This window comes from Protopterus annectens, chromosome 2.part2 (genome assembly GCF_019279795.1).
Source record: "Protopterus annectens isolate FY-2018-M chromosome 2.part2, PAN1.0, whole genome shotgun sequence".
NCBI lineage: Eukaryota > Metazoa > Chordata > Ceratodontiformes > Protopteridae > Protopterus > Protopterus annectens.
The window spans coordinates 474,856,501-474,876,619 of record NC_056730.1 but is presented as its reverse complement, the minus strand read 5'-3'; the positions used below and the strand labels follow the sequence as shown (position 1 = coordinate 474,876,619).

At 41.4% G+C, this 20,119-nt stretch overlaps 1 protein-coding gene across 3 annotated transcripts in view; it reads left to right on the top strand.

Moving 5' to 3' along the window:
- The window catches only part of POC5 (POC5 centriolar protein), a 1,778,414-nt gene that overhangs the window by 109,115 nt on the left and 1,649,180 nt on the right, over positions 1 to 20,119 (top strand). For all 3 annotated transcript variants that reach the window (XM_044063961.1, XM_044063962.1, XM_044063960.1), the window contains exon 2: positions 15,421 to 15,568. In XM_044063961.1, the coding sequence (XP_043919896.1) occupies positions 15,421 to 15,568 (148 nt within the window). The remainder of the gene's footprint in view (positions 1 to 15,420; positions 15,569 to 20,119) is intronic.

Sequence of the window (20,119 nt, the reverse complement as noted above, 5' to 3'; positions counted from 1 at the left end):
ACAAATTCCATTTTCATACCCTTCCAAAAATGAGAGGCATGCCAAACCTGCCACACAATCAAAGGGCAGAGGCACAAAGGCAAATTTCAGATCTCATAAACATGAAAGCTATTCAAGAGGTACCTACACACGAACAAGGTCAAGGTTTTTATTCCAGGCTATTTCTGGTGCCAAGGAAGGGAACAGATTGGAGACCTATTTTGGATCTTTCCATCCTAAACACATTCCTACTCGTACCAAAATTCAAGATGCTCACTCTACAAGCAACTTCTTCCCATGCTGGGCAAGGAGTCTTGGCTGGTAACATTGGACCTCAAGGAGGCATACCTGCATGTCCCAATCAGACAAAATTGCAGAAGATACCTCAGATTTCTTGCAGGTTCAACCCATTATCAATTCTCTGCATTGCCCTTTGGCTTATCTATTGTGCCCAGAGTATTCACGAAATGCCTGGCATCAGTAATTGCCTACTGCAGACTTCAAGGGATACAAATATACCCTTATCTGGATGACTGCCTGATCCAAGCGGACAGCAAGCACATTCTTCTGAAACATACATCTGGCTTATGTAATAATGTTATTAAACTCTTTGGGATACACAGTCAACAGAGAGAAATCAAGGCTAATACCCTCTCGGAAGATAATTTTCCTGGGTGCCAATTTGGACACAAACACCCAGATGGCCTACCTCACGCGAGAGAAGCAGGGGCAACTAATTCAATACTTCAGAACACTGGCAAATTGTACCAGGCTGACTGCAAGGAAAATCCTGCAGGCTCTGGGATTCATGGCATCTTGCATCTTACTAATCCCATGTGCAAAGCTGCATATGAGAAAACTACAATGGTACCTAAAAAACATATGGTCTCAACACAGCCACAGTTTGGAAACAATAATACTACTAATTCCATGTCTGCAAAAGGAATTTATGTGGTGGGCTCAAGCATGTCAAACAAACACAGGTCTTCCATTCAGCAAGCCTCAAGCAAATCAAGTCATCACAACAGACGCCTCGGACTACGCCTGGGGGGGGGGGCGCACATGACAGATCGGTGTATTCAGAGCAAATGGTCCCAAAAAGAAAAGGACCTTCACATCAATCAAAAAGAAATGCTAGCAATAATAAATGCTATTATAGCTTTCAAGGAACTTCTACAACCAGGTCAACTATTGATAAGAACGGACAACACCACAGTTATGTGGTACATAAACAAGCAGAGAGGAACACATTCTTACCCCCTATGCAGACTGGCCATGTCACTTTGGAACATGGCCACGGACTTACAAATGGAACTACAAGCACAGTACTTGCCAGGCAAGGAAAACACGTTGGCAGACAACCTAAGCAGGAATATGCCAGATCCACACGAATGGAAGTTGCATCCAAAAGTTTTTACAGAAATAATCCAAGAATGGGGAAGGCCAGACATAGATCTCTTTGCCTCCCACAAAAATCATCAATTGACAAAATTCTGTTCAAGGATCTTCCATCCAAAGGCCTGGAGAGTGGACGCTCTCTCTTTCAGTTCGACATCAATGACAGTTTATGCCTTCCTGCCTCTTCCTCTGCTGCCCAAAGTCCTATTGAAGACCAGAGCAGACAGACCAAAGATGATCCTCATTGCTCCGGACTGGCCAAGGCAACACTGGTACCCACTCCTGAGGAGCCCGACGCATTCCCCACCATGGACCCTGCCTCTAATGCCTCTTCTTCTGACTCAGCACAGCTTCAAAACTCTTCACAGTCATCTATAAACACTCAATCTAGCCGTATGGAAGATTCCTTAGCATCACAGTAGGCCTTACTCTCCAAGGAGGTGCAGGATGTCATTTTGGAGGCCAGAAGGCCATCAACTAGAAAAGCTTACTCCGCAAAATGGAAATGTTTTTGTCTGGAATGAGAAAAAGGGCCAGAACCCTGGAAAACTGAATTTACCTCAAATACTACAATATTTGGCTGAACTGCTAAGCAGTGGACTTTCGTTCTCCTCCATCAAAATCCATGCCTCAGCCATTTCTGCAGAATACAACACTGATCCACCTTTATTCTCTCACCCTCTCTTAAGACAGTTCCTCAGAGGGGCTAAGAATTTAAGACCTCCAAGGAAACAACCAATACCTGCTTGTGATCTTAATTTCATTCTGGAAAAACTGACCTTGCCTCCTTTTGAGCCAGCTGCCTCATCAGATTTGCAATATTTGTCCTGGGAAACAGCTTTCCTTCTGGCTATCACTTCAGCTCGTAGAGTTTCAGAACTACAGGCTCTCATGGCTGTCCAGCCTTTTATCATCTTCCATCAGGACAGTTTCCTTACGAACCAACCCATCCTTTATGCCTAAAGTGGTATCCAGGGTAGCTTTAAATCAGGCCATACATTTACCTACTTTTTATCCTAATCCTCAAAACAAAGGGGAGAGATTACTACATTCCTTGGACATCCACAGACAACTCCGTTATTATTTGGACGGAACAAAGCCTTTCAGAAAATCAGAACAGCTCTTTGTGGCCTATGCGGTAGGAGTTCTGAGAAAGCCAATTTCCAAACAGACAATCTCAAAATGGATAGCCCACTGCATACGCTTTTGCTATTCTTTTCATGGCAAAACTGTACCTACAGGCATTAGAACCCATTCCACCAGGGCCACAGCCACCTCTGCAGCCTTCCTCAGAGGAGTACCTACCAAGGATATTTTGGAAGCAGCCACTTGGAGTTCTTTGCATACCTTCTCCAAGCACTACAACCTACCATTATACTCCAAATCTAGAGCAGGCTTTGCCACTGCAGTCTTGCAGGGCATTTTGGCTCCTCCTAGTTTCACCTAGTGCCTACCACCCCTTTCTTAGCTTTGGGATTCTACCCATCTGTTATGACTGCAGCTGTATGCACGATGAGCATAGTACAGTTTTGTACCTACCATAAATGTAGATGTTCGAGTGCTAATATAGCTGCAGTCCAGGTTTCCCTCCCTCCTTCCCCTCTAGGGGTATTCTTTTATGGTGTATTTGCTTGCAACTACTGTTTTTTGATTTTAATGCATTGCATTAGTGCATAATTTTATGTATTGCCTTCCTTCTGGAGGCACCTGATATCTGGGGCAAGAAAAACTGAAGAAAATTGCGTCAGCTGGTTCTTTTATACCCCTGTCGCACTGACGTCAGGGAAGAAGCGAAGACAACCGACGCCGGACCTAGACTTTGGAATTCGGCCGACCGAGGACCCGCCTGACGGCAGGAAAACCCATCTGTTATGACTGCAGCTGTATTAGCACTCTAACATCTACATTTATGGTAGGTTCAAAACTGTACTTTTCGGTCCAGGTTCTGTGGCCGAAAAGTATGGTATGAGTTATAGCCTGGTAGTGTTGGGGTTCTCTCTGGAGCCTTAAACCAGGTTTCTGTTACTGCATAGATATCAATGTTCTCCATACTGAGGTGTGCATTGAGTGCATGTATTTTGAAGTTTAGACTTCTGGCGTTGAGTAGCATTACCCTCAGTTTTTGTCTACTTGTGTTATTTACAGTGGTGGGTTTGTCTTTTGAGCCTTGCCCAAAAAGGCACTATGGGGGCGGCAAAAGCCTTGGTCAGTATTCAAAAGCCTAAGGGTGACAGGTGCTAGCCATCTCTTGCAAAGCAACGTGGCTTGTCGAGCATGTCATCCCAGGCGGACAGATACTGGATCCTCTTTGAATGACACCAGAAACTTAGCCAATTGTTGAAATTGATCATTTTTTTCTTTATACTGTGGCATCATTCTTGGTGAGGGCAGGATGCTACTCAGGGTCAGGGTCATACCGGCCTGGGCTACATGATTAGAGAGCTCTTCCATGTCTCTTTTCTTGTAGTCCAGGGAGGTACATCTCAGGTCATTCACACCAACATGGACAGTGACAGAGTCGTATTTGTACTTGTTTTGGAGTGACCTGAGTGCTTGTGTTATGTGGCGGATACTGGCACCCAACAGGCAGCTAACTGTAATCTTCTCCTTTTCCAGCCTAGTTAGTGGGACATCACTGTGCCCGACTATAGAGTTGCCTATTACTAGTGTGTTAGGTATGTTATTTTGCCTTAAGGGCTGTGATTGCGTGGCACACTGATTATGTGAAGTATGTGTTTCATTGTTTGTGATGGGGTGTGGAGGTTGCTTGGATGTCTGCTTTGGAGGTCTCTGTTGCATTTGCAGATTTTTATTTAGAGCCTCCGAGTATATTTTCGTGTTTTTATGTGTGTTATTTGCCAGTGTTGGTTTAGTAGGTCTATGTGAGACTGGTGGTGTGTTGCAAGTATTTCCCTTTTCCTCTTGACTGTCAGTTCCAGTCTTGGGTTGAGAGGGCTTTGCCTCCATGACAGTGGTGCTGTCTGAAAATCCTGAGGGGACCTTGGAATCCAGAGGGAATGCAAATTATAAAGTGCTAAAATTAGAGCTATCACCTTGTTGATGTTGATATGGTCATTCACCTGTTTAGGAGAGCAGACTCCCCAGGACCCTTATGCTGCTGGAAGAAGGTGAAGCAAGTCTGGCAAAAGGAACCATTGGTGTGGAACCCCAGGGCTTGTAAAAAAAAAAAAAAAAAAAAAAAAAAAAACTCTTCTTCAAACACCACCTGTAATGGAAGAAGAGACTGGAAGAATGCTGTCAGAGAGGACCTTGGGAGGAGGAAGAAAAGCCATTATTGACTGGGTCAGAATCCTGCATCCCAGGAAAACTTGGCCATATGAAGGGGTCAGAATAGACTTTTTGGAGATTGAGAGTGAAACCCACACTGTGAAGAAAAAGCACGGTAAAATTGAGATCGTGCTGAAGAATTTGTTGAGAGGATTTGAAGAAGGTCATTCAGATAGGTAAAAGTCTGAACACCATGGAGTCTGCAAAAAACTATGACTGAGGTGACACACTTTGTTAAAAATCCTTGGTGCTGTAGAAAGAACAAGAGATAAAGCAGAGAACTGTTGTGAGTAAGAAACAGAACTGTAAATACTTCTGAAGAGAGGGTGACTAGGAATGTGAAGATGGGCATCCTTCAGGTTCAGAAAACCATGTAGCCCTGAAGAAGCAGTAGAAGAAACTGGGACTTGGAGGGACAACGTTTGAAAGATAGAACTGTTGAGAAAGGAAAGATCTGGCAAGTGTTTTCAAAGAGCCCTCCATCCTGGGGACCATACACTTTCTGGCATAGAATCTCTTGTCCTTCTGGATGAGAGGGACTGACTGAAGAGGCTCTCGAGTTTAAAGGTCCTGAAAAAGAGTAGGAAAATGAGGTAATGGGAAATGAAGAGACTGAGGTGTGCTTGAAAAAGGAGGAAGGGATTTCCAGACAATGAAACAACTGTTTAGATGAGTGAAATCACCCAAGACTCTGTCATGATTTGTTGCCAAATGGGAGAGGACAGAGTTAAACTGAGTGAAAGAGGAGTCTTGACAGAGAGAGAGAGTGGATGAGCGTCAAATAGAGGCGACTTACCTATGAAAGAAGACTTCTGTCCTCTGATTTTTCAGGAGACTCTTATTCTTCAATGGTTGCTTATGATGCCTATGCACTGAGGGAGTCTTAGAATGGTAGTTTCTTTGCCTCCAAACAGAACAGGCAGCTTGGACTGTTGTGCTCCAGAGTCCCGTGCCCATAGGCCTGGAAAGTGGGTGTTATCCTTTTTCTGGAATGGGAGATTCCTATACTCATTCCCTCCTCCACCCCTAATTCACAGAGTACTTCTCAAAATCAAGTAGGACAAACCAAATATTGTGGTGACTTCCTTATATCCCTAATAGTGGTAGGTTTTCCCTTATGGTACTTCTGGTCCAGGGCAATCATCACAAGTTACCTGTCTGAATGGACTTGCTCACACAGCAAAATGGTACTCTCATTCATCCTAACCTGCAAATTCTGAACTTGCCCCTTTAGATTATTAGTGTTTGATTCCTTTTGGGTAACTTTTTTTTTTTTTTGAAGGATGTTCTGTAGGTCTTGAAGGAGGCTAGAAAACCTTACTTTTCCAAATTGTTGATATTTTCTGTTGACGAGGAAACCTCATAAACATTCCTTTATAGTTTTCTTCTTTGCGAGAGATACTTAATTTAGGCCTGTCATACTTGAAGCTTATTTATTAACTATTTCTGCCTGCCTTCCTTCAGCACCACCTTTTTCTTCACATTTTGAGGTCAAACCATTTTTAAAGGGCATCCTTCATCTCAGGCCATGAAGGAAATCTCTTCATCCTCCTTGGGACCTGAATTATGTTTTAGAAAAGCTAAGTATTGCTTCTTTTGCCCCTGCTTCTAACACTTCCTCAGTGTCTTGTACTTGGAAAAATTCCCTATTGGTGGCTCTTACTTCTGTTAAAAGGGTTACTGAACTGCAAGCACTTATAATCTCTCCAGCCTTTTTGGCCTTTCATTAAAATAGGGTTAGCCTCAGAATTAACTCATCTGTTATGCCCAAGGTGATTAATGAGCTGTCTTTGAACCAGACTAACAACCTTCTTACCCTTTTCCGTTCCCTCAGAACAAGCCAGAAAACATTTTGCATTTCAATGTTCACAGGCAACTTGGGTTTTATCTTGAGAAGATGAAGTCCTTCATAAAATCATACCAACTTTTAATTTCTTTCAGGACAAGAAATTGGATCTTCCTGCCTCCGAGCAGTTTCCAAATAGATCTCCTGTGCTATCTCCTTTGGTTATTCATGCCATGGAAAGGAGCTTCCAGGTTGGATCAAGCCCCATCCTACTAGAGCTGTAGTTTCCTTTGGTGCCTGTTGTAAAGGTCACACTTTTACCCAGCACTATAAGATGCCTTTTCTAGAGGCACAGGTGGATTTGCTAGATCCATCTTACAAGGAGTTTTAGATTCCACCTCAAATCTTCATTCCTCCTTCCTTGACAATCAAGACAGTTTTGAGACTCTCGTGTTAAAAACTGCAATGGCGATTATAGGAGGGATATAGTAAAGTTGTGTAAGAGCTTAGCAAAACAGTAGATGTCAGTGATCAGTATTGTGTCTATTGTGTCCTACACTCCTTCCCCCTTTTACTGCTTTCTCCTATCAATCGAGGTGACATCCTTTCCTTCTCCCCTCTTCTAGTCTAAATGTTCTTTTTGGTGGCTTCTTTTTTTTTTTCTTTTCTTATTTGCCTTGCTGGCTTTCAAGTCTGGGACAAGTCGGTCCTGAGAAATGTCCCTTATGTACCTCGTAGTCTTGGAAGTTTTGGTAATAAGTCAGATCAGCAGTGTAAAATGAAGATCCCTAGTCTCTGTTATCCTGAATGGAAGTATGGCTATCCCTGTCGGGATATCTCACTTTATAGTAATACTGTACTAGTGATTAGGTGGACATCTACTGTTATGGTAAGTTCTTATACAACTATAGTATTACAGCCCCCCTCACACACACACACACACACACACACACACACACACACACACACACACACAGGTTTGCTGTTGCTACTTCCTTTGTGCTCATTACAGGTACCCACTCAATTTGTAATGGAATACCATCAAGGTGGCATTACCCAGCAGCCAAGGTGACTCTTCAAACATGTTTCCATGGAGGCACCATTGAGCCACTCACAGTGATTGTTCATCATGGTATTCTCTGTAGCTATCTTCACTTTTGGATTCCTGCCTGTAGGTAACTCGTTGGGCCAGCCTGATGCCTAGAACTTTGTACACCCTTCTACCGCTCTGCAAAGATAATGGTGATATAATAGGTGCACTGCCTGACCTCACATTTTGATCTTCCTTGCTGTTTACTGTTATTAACCACATACTTGTCATTGTCAGTCCATTCATCGGACTGCTTATAAAAGCCAGACAGGTACCTCATTGAGAATTGTTCTTGTATTTTCCTGAAAGTAGCAACTGGATTAGTTAATGTATGATTCTGAAGTTGATACTGAAACCTTTGTGAAAGTTAATAACCTCATACATCTTGTGGAGCAGATTCCCCACAAGAGCACAACATGGACTGCTGTTTGCATTCTGTCAGTTTCACCCCAGGAGCAATCTGGAAAAAGGCAGTCTCACCAGAAGCTCTCCACCAAAAAGGGGCATGCACATGGTTCCAAGCTGCAGTGGTTTTGACCAAAACCTCTTGGACCCTCCCAACAAAAAGTGTTCTGACAAGGAGTCATGGCAGGAGACAAAGGATGAGCCAGTGGACTGCTCTGGTGACTGAGTGCAGGAGAGGCTGTTTCACAGTCCCCTGCCCTCAAAGATTGTTTTGGATGAGGTCTCTGACTTTACCAAATTGTAGGCTTCCATAACATTAGTGTATTACACATACATCCAGACTAACAACTTCTCCTCACTTCAAAATCCCAAGGACCCATCTGTGTCAGAATCTTAGATTCTTATTACTAAAGGTGAGGGTGATATCCTGTGGATATTGGTCTGAGTTAGTTGCTTTAGACCAAACTGAGGTCTTGACCTCTCATCTGCAACCAAAGCCACAGAACACTAACCACCAAAGACCTAACCTGTGTCACCCAGCTTACCTCAGCCTAAATTGGACAAAATATGGATTTCCTGATCCTTCCAGGCTTTCACAGATGTGCTTATCTAATTGTCTCAGGATATGATGTCCCTTTTGAAGTCCAGCACTGAGAACTGGAATTGTCAGAGTTGTCTGGTGTCCCTTCTGTAAACAGAAGGGTGGGACATCAAGTTGAGGATTCCGATTCATGTGATTCTGAAGCAGGTACACTGGCTTATTATTATTATTGTTACTCCTACTACTGTTATCATTATTGCTGCTACTTTTTTTTAACACCTTTATTGAGTTATCAGTTAAGACCTAGGCAAACCTACATTTGTATAAAAGAAAACAAACCATGTTAACACGTTAACTCCTTTCTTACTCAGTGTTTCTAACAAAGTACTCTGTAGGGAATTTTTAAAGTCTGCCATTATACACCAAAAACACATGTTCCAATTAACTCTCTTCCACATCACACCTCCAACATTTGGCATCTATCTGAGGAAAATTTTCTTTCGAGTTTGCTTGGAGAATACAAATACCAATGCAAACACTTCCAAGCACAATTCCTAAATTTTCTAGATTTTATTGCATATTTCTGAGCCATACATATGTCCACCCATTGTTTCTTTGCGAATTGCTTATCTTTCTCTCTCGCTCTCCAGTCTTTTCTGACCTCCTTTGATTGATTCTATAGTTTTGTGCAGTATTTTATATGCCCTCTAATTGTACCATTTGTAACAGCAACTTCTGTTTTAGATTTAGATTCAGCTAAGACTGTACTAGACCAGATTTTCACTTAGGATTCACCTATCCCTTTCTCCTTGACTGTACTCTATCAATCCCTGATAGGGAAGGCAGTCTGTAGCCTGCAGACCGAATGCCTTCTTGGTCCCTTCCCATTCTGTTAACTTTCCTTTAGTTATTTGCTCCCAATATCTTTGTTCCTTTGCCAGTTTTCTCCGGTAAATTCGAGACCCATCTCACCTATTCTCTGTACCCCAGCAGTCATCCCTAAAGGTAGAATCTCTTTTCTCCATTCTCACATTGGCTTAGTTCTTAGAATACTTCTGCTACTTTATGAATATAATATTCTGTATGGCCGTTATTCTCCTTAAGGATCTGTATTTTCATCACCATCCTTTTCCACTTTGAATTATACCTTTCTGCACGTGTTATGTATACAAACCTTAAATGTGTAGCTCTAATAAAATATCCCTTCAAGTCAGGCAATCCCAAACCACCTTGTTCTATTGGAAGGATCCCTTGCCCTCTTCCCCTCCCTGATAACATCCTTCAACTGTATATTAATTGCTGTCCACAGCTTCTCTGTTTATGCTTGACCAGTATATAAAACGGAAGGGATTAAAAACATTTTCACTGCTTGTTTATGGATATGGATAGCAAGACACAAGAGCTTCCAGTTTCTTAGTTTGCTTTTGTATTATCTTTTGTTTAGTCTCTTCCCACATATCCTTATCTGCCACAACAGAATCCTTTTAACCCTTGCTCATAAATACTTAATTTTGTCATGCTCCCAAAATGCTCCTATAAACATGGATGTTGCAGAAACAATTCATGTGTGGGCACATAGTTTACAGCTATAGCCTTGGCTTTGTCTGCATTAATTTTATATACAGAAAAAACTTACTTGTGAAAGAAATTGTGGATTAAGAATTTTTGGTTTGAGCACTAATAACCATGTAGGTAGTAAGTAAATTGTCTGAGATCCACTTTAGTCATGCAACATTGCACAGCAGCTTAACTTTGCAGTTTATATAGCTAAAACTGGGTAGTATAGTTATCTACAATTTCTGAGAGAGACTTCAAAATTGAGTGCCTTCATCTGTCAAGTATAGTGCTGCGTGGTGCTGCTTGAAACTCCTCCATGCTCTGTTAAGAGGAGTGTAAAAATGAAATAACCAATTGGAAATAATTTAGAACTCCAGCCATTAATGTTTATCCCTCAGAAAAAGCAACAAATTTCCTGCCACAAAATAACCACTGTTGCTCTCAGCAATTACGATCCTGGCAAGTGACCTGAAGAGGAGTTTTCCACTCAAAGTAGAGTTTTCAATTGCTTTTGCAGTTTAATGTAACATTAAGTTTTGAAAGTAGAGAAAGAGTTTAAAGCCACAGGAAAGCACTTTTATTAGCTAGACAGAGTTATCTAATGAATTTAGAAAGAACACTCTGTGTAGCAAATAGATGCTCTTTTTTTGATACACCAACCACCAGGCAACTTAAGAACAGCACAGTATTGTCTATTTTAACCAGGCTGCAACTTAATGAAATGTTTTGTTTAATTTGAAGGTGGTGCAGTCAGATAGTTAAAAAGCCAGGTGACTGTTCAAGGCACAAAGCTAGCAAGTTTAACTAAACAAACTATAAAAAATAATCATATGTATATGTCTGTATAGTGTGTGTGTGTGTGTGTGTGTGTGTGTGTGTATATATATATATATATATATATATATATATATATATATATATAGATATAGATATAGATATAGATATATAGATGTATGGATGTATATGTGAGTGTGTGTGTCTGTGTGTGTGTATATATATATATATATCAGAGAAAGATAACGTATAGATATATATAAATATGTAAATTCAGTTAAATAACTAAAAAACTGTAAGTGTGGTAATTTAAAGAACTTTTCTGGATATCCTTCCTTCTTTGTCTCTTGTACAGTGTGTGCCAATTAAAGCCAAGAAAGATGTACCAGATGTGATCATTATAACCGTTTTGCACAGACAGCAGTAATTCACTCTTGTGTTAATGTCTAGCACGTTGAACACCAGTGTGTGTGTCTTTCGGCTTTTCCCGGTTAGAGGTCACCACAGCAGAACTCCGGTCCGCTAATGATTGGCAGTAGATTTTTACATGCTGGCTTGCCGGGCCTAACGCACAACCTTCAACGAAAGAACGCCCATTCACGCATGTCGCCACACAGAAGACGCTCCAACTGAGAATCGAACGGGCAACATCTAACTGTGAGGCGACAACGCTACCGCAGCAGTAATTCTTGTTATAGTAGCTCATGTACACGTAAACATTCTGCAGATGTGCTTCACATCTTGGGGGGGGGGGCTTTTCAGTGTGTCAAAATGGAAAAAAAATATTTGGACAGCAAAGCTAGAAGGTGACCTCACATTTTGCTCTGTTCTAGACCGTTTAATTACATGAACCAACAGTGTGACATAATTTTCTTATTCCTCCATGAAAATGCGTCTCTAGGCAGATTTTGGAATTTAAGCATATATGCCACGTTTTCTCAAACATCATCTGACTCTCTATAGTTTAATATCTTTCTGAAAGGAAAGCTGCATCTGAGGCCACTCAGCATGCTGTTCCACTTGTTTTGGACTTCACATGGTTGAAACATTAACTTTGCCACCTGTTTGAATCAGACTTATCTGTAGAGCTGAAGTTTGTCTAAAAAAATGTTTTGGATGTAGTAATCACTTACAGTTGGATTTTTGAGTTACTGGGCATGATGTGTCATAAGCCCTTTACAATATTCCATGACCATAGTGTGGGCATAAATACCAATACTTTAGTCGAGAAATGTTAGATAATCTGTTTTGAACCATTTTATTGAACTGCCAGCCTGTTTATTTAGAAACAGGAGCATAATGCTGAAAAAAATACTGCATAGTCTGGATGTGCACACAGACAGCTTTGTGAATGGAATCAGGACCAGGTGCATTAGAAAAAAATGTGAAATTCTTTTACTTTTATGACAGGAAAGCAGCACCCATTTGGTCAAAAGGGTTTAATTATTTATCGTTCTTTTATAATTTCCTATGACTTAAACAAAGACACACTAACATGGCACATTCTGTAGCTGCTGTTATTTCTACATATTTTAAGAATATTTTGTGCTGATAGCTTTTGTTTGTTTTTAATTCTATGACATTTGTCTAATGTAGATACTTTTAAAAAATCACAAAACCAACTGTCCTATTTAGAAGTGTGGAAGGCTTTGATACAGCAATATTATATAAGACTGAGTCTTGGCTCTTTACTACAAAACCCAATCAAGAAGACATTTAGGATTCAACAACGGGCGTCCTCTGTGAGGAAAGATGGTACATCTCTATGAGGTATTTGCCATAAGAGTAGATCTGTAAGTTGTAGAGTAAGGATAGCCTCTCATTACCATAATGTCTTTATTTAATTTTTTATTTGCTTTGGAGTGCTTAAGGAGCAATGATATCCTACTTGATCATTTTAAGTGCTTAAGGAGCAATGATATCCTACTTGATCATTTTAAGTACGTGGTAATGGTTCATTTCCCATGCTGCAGTTTATGGTTGTTAGACTGTTTGGTTTAAGTTCCAAGTTACTCCTCAAAGATAATTGGATGGTGGGGATGATAATACTCATCTGATGCTATCCGTGTCATTATTGATAACGCATGAGTCTAGGATCCGACCTCATATCCAAGCCGGCAAAGTGAGCAACGGCTCCTGAGGTCAAGCTCCTCCCCTCCCCTTACTTTCTAGTACCCATAATCCTCAGATATTGTTTGCTGCGATTGTGAACAGACGCATTCCTAGCAGTTCGAGCTCATTTTGGTGTAGATAAGGGTTTTTTTCAATTCATATATTATTTTTCTCCCTTTCTCTTTATTTAAAAGTTTCTAGTGCTAGGAGACAAACTCAGCAGGTCTTTCCTGAGTCCCCATGAGTGGTCCCTGAAAGAATCAGTGGCAAGTCGGATCTTCACTCTATGGGGTTCCCGTGCTCCAGCCTGTTTGCATTTCCAGTCAACCTCAAATGCAGTAGGTACTTTGCCTTGATCCCACCACCAGGGGAGTCCCCCAGGGATTCTCTAATTTACAGTTGGCCATCGGGTCTCCTTTATGCCCCTCATTCCCAAAGTTCTACAGGAAGCCCGTCACCTAAAGGCTCACCTCATCCTCATTGCCCCCTTTGGTCTCAGATGTTGTTCTCCCACCTCTGGTCTCATCTGAAATATCCACCTTGGATATTAGATCCAGTACAGGATCTCATTTCTCATCCATTGGGGACTTCCACCTCCAGACCTAATGTCCCTGAGGCTGACACCTTGGTACCTTGAGTTTCAGTGATGGTCAGCCAGACCAAGTTACCTTCCCCAGTGAAGGATATTATTTTGGCTTCTCAGAAACCTTCCACTAAGGTTTATTCCAACAAATGGAAGAGGTTCTCTATTTGGGCTCGTCAGAGGGACATAGATCCTTTTTCAGCTCCAATTTCAGCTGTCTTGTCCTTCCCCTCGTCTCTGTTTGAGCAAGGGGCTAGTTTCTTAATTAAGTTGCACTTCCGTTTAGACGATAGTCCCATGTTTTCTTCTAGGCTCTGTAAGGCCTTTCTCAAAGGGGTGTTCTTGCTTAGGCCTCTCTTCAAAGACCCATCTCCTCCTTGGGGTCTTACCTTGGTGCTGCAGTCCCTGACTCAACCCCCTTTCGGACCTGCTGCAAAATGTGATGATAAATTTCTATCTTGGAAAACTGCCTTCTTGGTGACAATTACCTCTGCCAAGAAGGTTTCCGATTTACAAGCTGCTTTTATAAAACCTCCCTTCACGGTTTTCCATAAGGATAGGGTTTCCCTTAGAATTAGTACCTCCTTCATTCTAAAGGTGGCTTCGGAAACGAATCTAAATCAGTATATCCAGCTCCCTGTCTTTTTTCTCAGCTTCCCAACAAAGGGGAGTATCGACTACATTGTCTAGATGTCCATAGGCAGTTACGTTTCTATTTAGAGGACTAAGGATTTTCTGAAATCGGATCAGCTTTTTTTGGCCTTCTTCCAGGCTAGGAGGGGCAAGGTCATTTCCAACGTGTTGATTTCTCATTGGATAGTCTCTTGCATAGCACAAGTTCATGAGAGCAATCACAGGGATCTTCCCAGACCTCTTAAAGTTCATTCTACAAGATCAGTGGCTACATCTTTGGCTTTCTGGGCCAGGATGTCCTTGGATGACATTTGTGCAGCTGCAACTTGGTCAAATCTCCATACCTTTGTAACCCATTACAAGTTGGATTTGGTATCTAGGGGTAGAGCCTCATTTGGTTCTTCTGTGCTCTGGCATATATCCTTCCTTGAGACTACTAGGATTTGGGTAGCTGGGGATTTTGACCCATCCGTGATCAATAATGACACAGATAGCATCAGATAAAGGGTTATGTACAGTACTTACCATAACTTGGAATCTGAGCTATCCAGTGTCGTCATTTATCATATTCCCACCCTCTGCCCCCTCCTTCTGGTGATCAGAGGATTCTGGAAGGGAAGGAGTGTCTGGGTACGTTGTTCCTAGGTTAGAATGGTCTCCCTGCCGGGATGGTTATCTAGCAAACTTGATTTGAGGATTATGGGTAATGGGAGTAAGGGGAGGGGAGGAGCTTGAGCTCAGGAGCTGTTGCTCACTTTGCGGTCTCTGATCCAAGGTCTGATCCTAGACCAATCCGTGATGAGTAATGGCACTGGATAGCTCGGACTCCAAGTTATGGTAAGTATATAACCCTTTTTTTGTATGTGGCACATAACCAGCTGATGCCACATGACCACTAGCATGAGACCACTGTTACCCTTGTACAGGGAAATTTTGAGCCTTTGAAGATCAGTCAAATAGTGACTGATTTTGTATAGATGTTACAGCATTTCTGTCGTTCTCCTACTCTAAGATCCACATTATCTGCCAGCTATTCTTTGGTGTCTGATTTATACTTGTATGATATTAATGTAGTAGCTGCTTTAAGGGCTTAACTTTGAAAAATTACCTTTGAATATAGGTGGCTGATTATTACGTTTTTTTCTTGTGCTGTTTGTTTTGCTGTACTGTTTTTCGTAAGACTGCTTCCTAAGTGACTGGTGGTGAACATACTTTGTACTTTTCCTCTGTGAGGTTCAGAGTGAAAAAAAACATGTGTGACTTTTTTTTGACAGGATGAATATGAAGAGTTGCTTCGTTTTGCTGTAGTTACCCCCAAATTCGAACCAGGTGCTTTTCGTCAGTCTCACCATTTCTCACATGTAGTACCAGATGGCAATTCCTCTGGTCTAATAGATGATGCATTTTCACAACCTACAACAGGTATATATTTTTTTCTTCTTGAAGAAAAATGGAAAATCTTGCAGTTCAAAACATTACTTCAAACAAGGCTGTTTCTTCAGTTAGAATACACTTCATCTATTTATATTTTGTCTTGTTATAGAAGACCGTTTTGGGGCTTTGTTGTGATAAGTTAATATCATTCTTTGTAACTATTTTTTTATGTTTAACAGAATTGCAGTTGCATGTTGGCACATCAGAGTTTATTTTTACATATGATCAAATGCAAACATTTGGTGAATTAGAAAGAAATTGAATCAGGACTGGAAATGTCTTGTAGGCCAAATTGTTGCGATATGGATTTGCAGATATATTTTATCTGGTTGAACTGCTGATGAAGGAAAAAGGTAAATAATGAACTTGTACTCACTGGAATTAAATTGTCTGGCAGCATTGTCTGCTGTTTGGATGAGATATTAAATGGATTTCTTTTCTGCCCATTGTGGCTGTAGCCTTTATAGATAGTAAACATCCCATGGCATTTGTTTGAAAAGTTAAGACAATTTTTATTTAAAAGAAATTCAAAATGCATAATGTCTTATTTTGAGGCAAAGTGTATAGCAGTTAATAACTGCATGCATTTTGTACCTTTGCTGTCCCTTGTGCTGCGGCAGAATTTCACAGTATTCTGAATCCCATCTCACATCTTCACAAGTCTCCTGCCTGACTTCACTGATGTTGTATGGTGTTGTAATTTGAAACCTGATGAAGATGTGCTTCATTTCAAGTTGTTCTTGCTACTCTGATGACTTTCCCCTCAGCTCAGTGTGAAAGTGTGAAATTTGACACTGTATGTGAATATTTCATTATTTTTCCATTATTTTCATCAGATTTACTTCACTGTACCTGTCTCAGTTGCATCTGTTTTGTATATTTTTTTATCATCTTATTTTTTTTTCCACAAGAACCTTTATTGGGCCAGAGCATAGTGCATGCTTCAGTATTGCAGATATCTGCAATAGGATCTCTACCACAGGCCAAGTCCAGTGTCCAATCCAACTTCTCAGAGCCGACCATTCCTTTCCCTCTCAGGCTGGCTGGATGCCACCTTCCCTGAGATGATGTCACATCCTGTTGTAAAGATGATGGCCACCAATGACAACTTCAGTCCTTTCTTATGAGTATGTGCTCATCATACCAGAAAGGTGTTCATTAATCCAGCATTGGTGTTAGCCCAAGATATAGATCCAGCTGAGCAGATAAGTACACACTGAGGACGTTTTTGCCTTTTCCTTATTGCACTGTGGTAGTGCTGTTATAGCTGGTCAGCATTACAACATACTGGGATTTGGTATGATATGTTTGGCCAAGTGAAAGGGAACACGTGGATGTGTGGAAGGCAAATTCCCCATAGGGACTAGAACAACCATTGCTTATATTGTCTAGTGTCAGGCACACAGTGTCTAAAATTGTGAGGTTGTTCTGTCACAAAGCTATTTGGAGAAGGAAGCTTACTCATTTGGCATACCAGGATAAGAAGTAACGTCTGACCCTAATCAGGATGTCTGCCTCAACTGCGGAGAAGAAACAGCAGGTACCGACAGGCTGCCCTCCTAAAAAGGAAGACTGTATAGAGAGGGGGAAGCTTAACTGTAAAGAGAAGAAGAGGGAGCCCCTGAATAACTTATCCAAAAAGAGCGAAAGAACCCCAAAACTGTCTGGTTTTGCAGGCCTATCTAGTTCTGAGGGTGTTTGGTCCACGGAGGCACTCTGCTCCCAACCCTAGTACCTCTTTCAGGTAAGGCTCTGCTGTTACCTTCTTGGATGTTGCTACTGTGTAGCACATCCTCCGGGACTGGATCCTTAATTCTGGTTGAACTGGATGACAGGCTTCCACATGTCTACTCAGTGCTGTTTAGTCATTACAGAAGGGGGGAGGACATCATCCCCACCATAATTCTCAAAGAGGACATGAGGACATCAACATCGGAAGTCAGAGCTTAGGGATGCCCTGCCTCCCAGACCATTAAACTGCCAGCTGCCATTAAACAGCAGAAGACCCCCTTCTCCTGATTTTAGAAGCTCTGCCATCTGGTGGGTCAGCCATCTATCCCTCCAGTGGACCTCTCAAAACTGGTTAAGGCTGACACAGGATTTCCCTTGCTTTAGTGCTAGCAGGAAGACCGAGCCTAACCAACATTGTGTCTTGAGTTTCTTTAGTAAAACAAAAATGGAAATCTTCCCCCAGAGAGGCTCAGAATACAATTCATCTTTTGTTTCAGAATTTGGAGACTGGAATCAGTTCCAGCTTTTCTGTCTCTTCTGATGTTTGACACATAAGTAGGGCACAGAGTCTTCTTCATCTTCACTAAAGGATATTTACTTTGGAGAGTCTCTTCTCTTATGAGAGTATTTCCTATGTCCATCAAAAAGGCCTCATTTTCCCAAAAGAGATACCTTGACTTCATGGGACTACAGCTCCCAAAACCAGTAGCTATCCTTTCAGTTTACAAAGTTCTGTTAGATATTTTTGAATCAACATCTCTGAGGCCAGACTTTCAACACCCTGCCTCTGAAAATTCTGACTATATTTTTATAGAGTGCAGGATCCTCACAGATTCCTTTACAAAATTTCTATGACAGATGCAGTACATGTCTTAGAATACTGCTAGGGTGGTTAAACTAGCTCCCAGGGCATAACATGCTTCTCAGTGACTGTGAAATTAGACTTTGATTTGGTAAGAAAGTGTACAATGCAGCCCTGTCCTTCAGAGCCCTGAACTGCCAAACCCATATGATAAATGGTGAAGTATCATGATGACATTTTAAAACTGTTACAAGATTCTAGGGGAGTTACCAGTGACACTGTAAAAGTCACTAGCCAGTTCCTGACTGTTCTTCACATAAGTAGACATGTCATAAAATGTGGGTATGATATTGTCCATGCTATAGCTAAGGTTACTGCTATATCGTGGATGTTGTATCCAAGGTTACTGATATAGGTTTTATCATTAGGAGGCATTCCTGGCTGTGGACACGGTCCTTGTCCGAGGATTCAAGGCATGTTTCCTAAATGCCTCCTTTGATAATGATATTCTGTTTAGATTTCACTTTCTTGCTTTGTTTAAAAGATTGAAGGAGAAAGGGAAATCTGTGTAGTCTGTGAATCACTTTTTACCATCCTGCTTCTAAATATAGTAGGAACAGGCTCACAAAATAATGCATCAGATTATGCCTGGGAGGGGCACACATGGCAGGAAGAGGCATTCAGGGCACCTGGTCCACAAACCAAAAGCATCTACATATCAATCAAAAAGAGATGCTAGCTGTTCAAAATGCCCTGACAGCCTTCAAGGACCTACTTCATCCGGGACAACTACTGATAAAGACAGACAACACCACAGTAATGTGGTACATAAACAAGCAGGGGGGCACTCATTCTTACCCCCTTTGCAGACTAGCCATGGCTTTATGGGGCACAGCATTGACTTACCAAGTTCATCTGCAGGCACAATTCCTGCCAGGAAAGGAAAATACTCTGGCAGACGAACTAAGCAGAAACCTCATGGATCCCCACGAGTGGCACCTGGATCCACAAGTCTTCAGCATGATAACAAAGAAATGGGGACACCTGGACATAGATCTGTTTGCCTTCCCTCACAACAATCGACTAAAAATATTTTGCACAAGGACTTATCAAGTTAAAGGGAAGCAGATGAAATGTAAAAAGGGTAGTCAAAAGAGAAGATGGTGGCAGCCAAGGGGCTTACAGAGAGAGCAACTGTGACTTCCCCACTTTACTCACTCCCCAATCCCAAAATTCTTATCCTGACCCCAAGTACCCCAGTCAACCAAAGGATATGTGTAAAATGTTCCCTTTGCCACCAAAATTTATTTTTTATTTATTTTACATTTGATAACCGGGAAAATCTGACTGGACACCGGTCCTTTTTCAGCAGAGGCCTGTGGAGAAAAGCTCCACACAAAAAAATAATAAAAAAACCTCACATAGTTAACAAAAGACTTGAATATAGTGTTTATAACAGACATAGTAGTAAATGATAGTAAATGTACAAGGTTTCACAGACAGGCATAGTTAACAGTGACTTTATATTGTTCTGTAATCAAAGAAGCACAACTGGAGATTTGCAGGTATGAGAGAGTTTATTTCATAGTCAGAGTTTGAACACCTTAGTACAAAGAGTGGTGGTATTGAGATTTAGTCAACATAGAAGCAGTAGTTATAGTCATTAGGAGTAGGTAGATTAATCGGGTGCAGCACATGGACATCGCCATTTATTGGCTAAGTGAGATTTTAGCAGTAATTTGAACTGTGCTGAGGATGTAGTGGATGTTATGTTGGGAGGTAGTCCATTCCAAAGTTTAGCTATATAGTTGGAAAAGAGGGATTCATCAGCTTGATTGCTCACAGTGGTGATTTTTATCTGGCTTTTGTTACTGGATCGTAGAGTTCTAGTACTGGAGTATGGCTGTAGTAGGTTATGTACGGCAGGTGTGTTGTCTTTATGGTAGAGTATTTTCTGGGCCATGGCTAGCTGACTATATAGTAAGAGTTGAAGAAACTCTAGCCAG